General features: G+C 45.4%; 1 protein-coding gene across 4 annotated transcripts; it reads left to right on the plus strand.

The window, feature by feature from the left end:
• The first annotated feature begins 3,735 nt into the window (after nt 1-3,735).
• Nucleotides 3,736-6,976, plus strand: MRPL52 (mitochondrial ribosomal protein L52). 4 transcript variants are annotated; one of them, XM_061182350.1, is made up of 5 exons: nt 3,736-3,794; nt 3,899-3,959; nt 4,036-4,103; nt 6,367-6,431; nt 6,802-6,976. In XM_061182350.1, the coding sequence occupies exons 1-5, from the start codon at nt 3,767-3,769 to the stop codon at nt 6,952-6,954; spliced, it is 375 nt and encodes a 124-aa protein (XP_061038333.1). In that variant the 5' UTR covers nt 3,736-3,766; the 3' UTR covers nt 6,955-6,976. The 4 variants fall into 4 exon arrangements, with proteins under 4 accessions (XP_061038333.1, XP_061038337.1, XP_061038334.1 ...); XM_061182351.1 differs by having other exon boundaries at nt 3,760-3,794; nt 3,902-3,959; XM_061182353.1 differs by having other exon boundaries at nt 3,760-3,794; nt 3,902-3,959; nt 6,367-6,438; nt 6,802-6,911.
• The last annotated feature ends 1,195 nt before the right edge of the window (nt 6,977-8,171 follow it).

The raw sequence follows: 8,171 nt of genomic DNA on the forward strand, positions 1-8,171 counted from the left end.
GGGGAAGCTGTTGCATCAGCTTCGAGATCCCAAATTACAGAAAGTGGTCTCCACCGGGCCGGGAAGGTGTCGGGCCGTAGGGCCGCCGCCAGGAGGCAGCACTTAACCAAAAATGTCCGGGCTGAGTCCCCACCGCACCTTTCATCTGAAGAGTCTTAGTGGCAGAGTGGACCAATAAAAGAGGAAGTTGCTGGGGAAAGGGATGTGAAAATGTTTCACCACGTATTAAACCTAAAAGATGACTTGTAAATAATACAATTTCCTTTAGTATACTTTATGGACAGTCCAGCTTTGGCATCTTTTAAAGCCACTCTGCAGAGATTCATAGAGAACCATCCACGTTCAAGACCAGTCTGGTGGAAAGGCACACAGCTTAAGAGACTTCGCAGCTACCAGGCAAGAAAAAAAGAGTGTAGCCCGAGGTCATAATTTACTCATCCTGAAGCTGGGTCATTTAACACAGAATTTAGCCTGTACTGATTGAGCAGGGATTTGACAGCCATGGGAAAAGAAAAGGAATATGTTACAATAAATTATGTAAGTAATAAGGAAATAATATGCAAAGCAATGTATTGTGTGAGTGGGTGGTTTATAGCTGTCAGTTCCCACATTTCTTTCATGGAGTGACAGTGATTTGGGGTGACAGTGATTTTGATCTTTTTTGAGCCGTCCTAAGGAGGAAGCCAATGAAGGAACATGAAGTAAGACACTTCCCAAATAGTTCGCTCTTCTTCAACCTTAGAATTTAGTCACGGTATGCAAAAAGGGAAAGAGGTTGCAAAATGAGGTGGAATTAGCTACCCAGAGTCACCTTCACTTAATGTTCTTTCTCCAACATCGTCATTATTCATCACAACAGTTTAAAAAGCACCAACTTTCCCAGTGCACTTGTACAAAAATTACTGTATACAGACCTGACAGAAGGATATTTGAATAAACATGTTGGACGAAAACATGAATGGACAACAATGTGTTAAAGCCAAATGCAGGCTGTGATGCCCTGGAGAGGCAAAGGAGTTTAAGTAACAGAGGAAAGACATGAAGCTCAGATTCCGGATGCTTCCCACCGTTGTTAACTCTAGCCTTTGCCAGATGACGTCCAGAGGTTGAAAGACATTCAGTTAGGGGATGATGAAACCACTTTCCTGTGGCTTAGAGTCTGATGAAGTCATTGAGGAGTGCTGTCCTAGTGCCAGACCCACTCCCCTGCAACAGTGTTCCATGAGGTCCCTGAGAATGCTGATGATGTTAGCTGTCAGCACTACAGTTCTCTCTCCCTCTCAAAATCCTAACCCATATTTCCAACCCATGGATTTCCAACCCATGGATTGTCCCCCCTGCCACATCACTCTAACCACATCAAAGGCTGAACTCATCTTCCTTCCAAAGACCTTTCCCCTCCCAGTTTTCCAGATCAAGATTCCCATCTGCCCCAAAGTCCTCCAGCTCTGGCTCCTTGACTCCCACGACTATTAAATTAGTGCATGTGTTCAGTTCTGCGTGTGGAGTTCATATTGTCCACATTATTTGTTCCCCTTAATGCATGTGGCCTTTTTTATGATTTTGCACCCATAGTGTGTGAGCTACTAAAAGATAGAGGAGTGTTGCTGGTTCAACTCCTTTATATAGTGTTGATGGTAGTGCCAGCCTGTCATCTTTCCTACGAATCTTGAATTTTGACACCCACGTTATTTTTCCAGCCCTTGGCTCCTACTACATGATTCTCCAACTGTAAATTATGTAATGGGATTGCAGTGCTGTCTGCCTCAGCCGTCTATCTCAGAACCAGCCAAAGGCACATGGAGCCTAGCCTGGGAAAGGTGTTACTCAGTCATTATTGCAACTGTAAAACAATAAATCCACAGCCACATTTTGGTTCAATTTCCTGATCTTTGAAAATTACAAGCTATCTCTACAGTGATTGCTTCCTAGTCTGTCTTATCTACTTTACGGGTTTATTATGAAAATTTATAAAGAAGTGTTTTGTATCATTTATACAGAAGTGTTTTGATAACTGAAAATTAAGTGTACAAATGTAAAATGGTAATGGTACTCTATTGTCTTACTTCCCTTGCTTAGTTTTTTGGGTCCATCCGTTGGCTTATAGCCAAGGTTCTTTTATTCCCATCCCTTCTAGTTCAGCCCTCCCCTATACCATTCTTATTGTTATCGAAACAGCTGCTTTTACTTCTTAAACCAGGACCCACCCTTCCCCTCTTTCAAAGCACAGTTCAGAGCCACCTCCTGTGGAAAAACTTCCCAGTCTTGCAGAAGGAAACAATAAACTTCCAGATAGGCCATTACACCACTCCCTCAGGTTCCCCCAGTCAGCATGTGTTTAAGCGTCTAGCCTAGCACAAGAGTAATGGCCACTTTTGTAGGAGCTTCACCATTTATAAAGCACTTTCACTTACCTTATCGTTCTTAAAATGTTTTCATAAATGTGATGTATTTTAAGCTTTTTCTTCAATGAAGAAATTAGGGATAAATGACTTCCCCAAGGCAAGTACAGGCATACCTCAGAGCTAACCATCACAATAAAGCAAATATCACAATAAAGTGAGTCACAGGAATTTTTTAGTTTCCCAGTACATGTAAAATTATGTTTACACTATATTAAAGTCTATTAAGTGTGCAATAGCATTATGTCTAAAAAAAAAGAGCACATACCTTATTCGAAAAATATCTTATTGCTAAAAAATGCCAAAACAATTACAATAGTAACATCGAAGATCACTGATCACAGATCACCATAACAAATAATAATGCCAAAGCTTGAAATATTTCAAGCATTACCAAAATGTGACACAAAGGCACAAAGAGAACAAATGCTGTTTGAAAATCTGGCACTGATAGACTTGCTCTGTGCAAGGTTGCTACAAACCTTCAATTTGTAAAAAATGCAATACCTGCAAAGCACAATAAAAGTATGTCTGTGAGTGATTAAAAACGAGGGAAGGAACCACGGATCTGGGTTTGCCACTTACTACTACCTACCTCACAAGGTTTTTGCGAGGATTATATTATACAATCTGTGGTGGTAGCTCTTATAAAAATGGAATCAGATCTTAGCTCCAATACCTCTTCCTCAAGAAAGCCTTATTAGACAGCCTACTCCAGATCAAGTTCCCATCATATGCTCACAAGCAGCACCTACTTCCCTTCCCAGCACTCATCTCAGCTGTAATATTACAGTAACGTGTATGATTATTTGATTATCATCATCTCTCTCTAGACTAGGAGCTCTATCTGAATAGGGACGTCTGCTCTGCTCTCCACACCGAATACAGTGCTTATCACATACAAGTTCTTCAATTTCGTTTGATAAATGAGAACTGAAACCCAAATTTTCTGATTCACTCTAAATTTGACTCTTAGGCTGGGGGAAATATGTTACAGTGATGCCAGAAGACAGAATGCGGTCACGTGGATGTTACTCAACTGATATAAAAGAATAAATTTCAAAGGACTAGAGACCGCTGCGGGGCAATGGGGGGGTGGGGGTGGGGGGAAACAGTTCAGAACGGTTAAGTCTGGGCGCACGCGACTTCCGCACGGTTGTAACCACCACTGAGAATGCATACGCTGAACGACCGTTCTCGCCCAAAAATCCCTGGAAGCAGTTTTGTCCCTCTTTTCCGTACGATGAGCCAAGATGGCGTGGCCCTTGATTGAAAACCAGATTCAAGATGGCGACTTCCGGCTTCCCGCGCAGCGTCGCGCGTGGCCACGAGGCCACGCCCACTTCCGGCTCCTACGCCTCAGCATGGCTGCTTTACGTTTAGTGCTCTCTAGTAAGCGGGTGTAGGTTCTGGGGGCTCGGGGGTTCGTGGAGGCGGGCCCGGGACGCCTGGGCTGGCTGCACGGCCTCTCTCCCAACTCTGCCCTGTTTTCCCAGCAGGTGTCCGGAGGCTGCACTGCGGCGCCGCGGCTCGGGCGGGCAGTCAGTGGCGACTCCAGTGAGTGCCGGTCTGGGGGGAACTGAGGGGCCAGAAGCTGGGCTGAGTCCTCACGGAACTGTTTTTCTCCACCCAGGCAGGGCCTTGCTGCCAACCCCTCCGACTACGGGCCCCTTACGGAGCTCCCAGACTGGTCTTACGCGGGTGAGCGCTGATCTGACAGTTAACTCTACTTCGGAGATTTTCACCCAGAGGGAACGCCCCTGGACGGAGTGGGGTGGGGGGGCGTGTCAAGGTGCGGGTTGTGTCTGAGCGGACGAAGTATTGAACTTTGTATTTGGAGTTGGGGGGAATAAATCCTATTGTTTATTTTATAAATTAAACTATGCCTATGGATAGTAAAGCTAGACAGGATCTTCTTGGCTTGTGGGGATAAGCAGAAGCTAACTCTGATGTGGGGCATCCCGCGGGAGGGACAAGACTTTATGTGTCTAAGAGGGACGTGGTTTTTTTAAAGTTACGAAGAACCGCCCTTCTGTGTGGTGAGTACATTGTTGAGAATTTGTTACCAAGTGCAGGTAGAGTTCTTTGAAAGGCTGCCTAAATGAGCGTCTCAGAGAGAGGCTTAGAAGAGTGAAGACAGAGGATGACGGGGCTCTCTTCAGAAAAGTTTCTTCCTTTACCTTAAAACAAGACAAAACAAAACGCCCTAGAAAGGAAGGACCTTAGAAAAGTTGAAGCCACTCCCCACTGCATTGGGACTCCAGTTCACAGGTGGTGAAATTGAGGCCTACAGAAGTAAATTGCTCAGGAGCACACAGCTGGATAATAGCAAAGCCAGGACTAGAACTGGGCAGAGGCCAGGCCCCCTTCAACAGCACAGAAACCTGAGTACTGGATTCTATAGAAGTATGAAGCTTCTTAATCAGATACTTGGTGGCTGAGGAGGATGGTGAAGATTTTTTTTCCTACTTGTTATTTACTGTAGGAAGCCTAGGAGCTCCTTGAAGTAGTATGGAATATTGGGAGGATTCTGGAACTGAATTTTTTTTAGTTTATTTTATTTTTACTTATTTATTTTTGGCTGCGTTGGGTCTTCGCTGCTGCGCACGGGCTTTCTTTAGTTGCCGCGAGCAGGGGCTACTCTTCATTGCGGTGCACGGGCTTATTGTGGTGGCTTCTCTTGTTGGGAGCACGGGCTCTAGGCACTTGGGCTTCAGTAGTTGTGGCACACATGCTCAGTAGTTGTGGCTCACAGGCTGTAGAGCGCAGGCTCAGTAGTTGTGGCGCACGGGCTTAGTCACTCCGTGGCATGTGGGATCTTCCCGGACCAGGGATTGAACCCGCGTCCCCTGCATTGGCAGGCGGATTCTTAACCACTGTGCCACCAGGGAAGCCCATGGAATTGATTCTTAATCCAGGCTTCTCTACTTGCTAACTTTGTGGTTAGCAAGTTACTTAATGGTATCTCTCAGTTTCCACATCTGTGAAAGAAGAATACCTATCTCCGATGGTTCTTGGAAGGATAAAATGAAACAACCAGTGTAAAGCACCTGATATACACAGTATTGGTTCCCTTTCCTGATGAATATTATCTCTTATTTGTCTTGCCTTCAAACTTTTGGACAGAGTTTTCACTGTTTCTTTCTTTCTTTGTAGAAAGTAAGTATCCTTTTAATCTCTGTTATAAACTACTTGAGATCAGATACTGCATTTTTCCAGCAAGTCAGCAGACATTTATAAGATTTTTATTATGGGCCTACACTATACTACAGTGAAAGTAAGGGATACAGTCCCTAATCCCAAGGAACTTAAAGTCTACCTGGAAAAACAAAGCATGGACATTTTAAAAATTAAGTAATAATATTTCAATGCACTGCCTCTTTCCAGAAGGATTTGAGGTGGCTAAATAAGGCTAAAAACAATCAGTAGTACAATAAATGTCCCCAGACAGAGAGATGAATATTAAATGATGGAGATGCATTTCTTTCAGAAGAGAGAGCTGACAGAGTTGAAGAGGTTAGAGAAGTATTTCTGGGACCAGTAGAGCTTGAGGTGGGCCTAAGAATGAGAATTTGGCTGGAAGGAAAGGAAAAGAGGGTGTTTCATTATAGAGTGAGACAGAACTCAGCAAGGACTCACTGGTAAGTAGAACAGTAATCAGATTGCTTGAGTGGAGGGTTTCTGAAGATAAAACAGGAGATTCAGCATTGCAAAGGACCTTGAATTCTAGGCTAATGAGGGAGGGGTAAGTAAAATAGAGTAGGAACATGCGTAGGAGCTTATTCTTGGTGGTTCTGGCATACCTCACCATTGAGGGAAGTGTTCTAGGGGAATTAAGCTACAGTGGGTGTGAAATGGAAAAGAGGAGCTCAAGATTTGTTCTTCCCTCTTTCCTATCACAGCCGCTTTCCCAGGGTCCTGCAGGCCATCTAACACTTGCCTTTTCTCTCACTTCTATCTGCAGATGGCCGCCCTGCTCCTCCAATGAAAGGCCAGCTTCGAAGAAAAGCCCAAAGGGAAAAGTTTGCAGTGAGTGGCCAGAGCCCACACAGAGCAAACTGTGTGTAATCAGGGGGAGGAAATTTAAATTGTAATTTGTCTTTAGTTGGCATCTAAGCTAACACGTACCCCTCACTCCGAGGTTTTATCCGCCAAAGGTTTTAACGGTACCGGGAGAAGGGAGGATAGAGTGGGGCACTCCTAGGGCAGGAACCAATAGTAGACACCCATTTTGCTGCCTTCCTCCTGCTTCCCAGCCCAGGACCTGGTTCCACCCCTTCCCCAGTCAGTGGTGTCATTTTCCAGCTGAAACCTCTGACTTTGATCTGTGAATGAAAGGATATATGGTGCAGAGCTCAAGCCCCAGATGTTATCCACACTGTTTTCCTGTCTGTTTCAGAGACGAGTTGTACTGCTGTCACAGGAAATGGATGCTGGATTACAGGCATGGCAGCTCAGGCAGCAAGAGAAGTTGCAGGAAGAAGAAAGGAAGCAGCAGAATGCTCTTAAACCCAAAGGGGCTCTACTGCAGAACCCACGACCAAGTCAATAAAAAGCAACTCTTGTCTCCCCCAGCCTGGCTCTGGCTTTCTTTTCTATCACCTAGATGTGTCATCCCAGCCAGAAGAAAGCCTTTATGTTCCCTATCTGTCTTCAGGGCAAAAGAGAATGGACACCAGGAAGAACAGGCTGTAAGATCACTGCCTGGAAGTGTTGGCACAGTGCCCTCACCCCAGCTCCATTACGGTTCAGCAGAATCTTGCTCAGGGGTATTGACCCCCTCTTTTGCAGGCCATAGGACTGGCCCAACTTTGCTGCTCTGCAAACATGAAAAAGAGGGCAACAGTTTTTCGTGGCTTTAGCCACACACTCAAGCCTTTAACAGCTCATACACAGTTCAGGCCTCATGCAGTTACGCATTAATAAATGTTTTGATGAAAAAGGCTTTCCAGCTGAGATCCACTTTTTGGCAAGCAACTGGTATCCGTTTTTGTAAACTTCAGATACATGGCCCTAGAGGATACTCCCACTGGGAAGGCTGACACAGGAACAGCAGACTTGGGTGTTGCATGTTCTGCTAAAGAGTGGGATCCTGAGGTTTCTGTGGTTCTGACTGAATTCCAGAGGTTGGTTGGAGAGAGGCCTGTACTTCCCAACCCCCACTTGTGTAGGGGAGCCCTGCTGTGCTCAGCCCCCAAACAGTGACCGTGGAATAGGTACCTAATAGCCACCATATACTTCCCACAGATCTGTTAGCTGCACAGGCCCCAGGGAAACCTTTCATTTTATTGATCATGGCTCCTCCCATGGATTCTGAGGGAAAAAGGACCTTTGCTCCCATTACAATACCGAGCACTGGGCTTTTCTTCCATTCTCCTGCCACAAATATGTGACAGTTCTTTTATCTCTAGGATTTCTGGAACTTCCTACCTGACATAATTTCTGTCCAGCCTCCTTTATTCCTTCCCTTGCTTTCTTTCCCTCCCTTCTTCTCCGCACCGCCCCCCCCCCCCCACCAACCTCCTTCCTCTCTTCGCTGACCAATGCAGTTCTTGGATCTTAGATTTCGCTGATGGTCGGGTTTTCTGTGTCCCACACTTTTCCTGCCTCTGTTGTGTTGCTTTTCCAGGTCTAGCCCTCAGCCTCTTATCTGTCTCCCTTTCCCACCATCAGCTCTAGCCTGCCCTCCCCCTTCCCTTCATACCTCCACCTTTTGTTCTCAGAGTCTAGTCAGCCCCTGAAGGAGGAGATTATACTCTTTAAGGGATT

The sequence above is a fragment of the Eubalaena glacialis genome, chromosome 2 (genome assembly GCF_028564815.1).
Source record: "Eubalaena glacialis isolate mEubGla1 chromosome 2, mEubGla1.1.hap2.+ XY, whole genome shotgun sequence".
Lineage (NCBI taxonomy): Eukaryota > Metazoa > Chordata > Mammalia > Artiodactyla > Balaenidae > Eubalaena > Eubalaena glacialis.

Excerpts from the sequence above, each read along its gene's own strand:
- MRPL52 (XM_061182350.1), top strand. The coding sequence starts at position 3,767 with ATGGCTGCTTTACGTTTAGTGCTCTCTA. Across the intron at positions 3,795-3,898 it reads TTTACGTTTAGTGCTCTCTA|CAGGTGTCCGGAGGCTGCAC; the intron begins GTAAGCGGGTGT and ends CTGTTTTCCCAG. Across the intron at positions 6,432-6,801 it reads CCCAAAGGGAAAAGTTTGCA|AGACGAGTTGTACTGCTGTC; the intron begins GTGAGTGGCCAG and ends TGTCTGTTTCAG.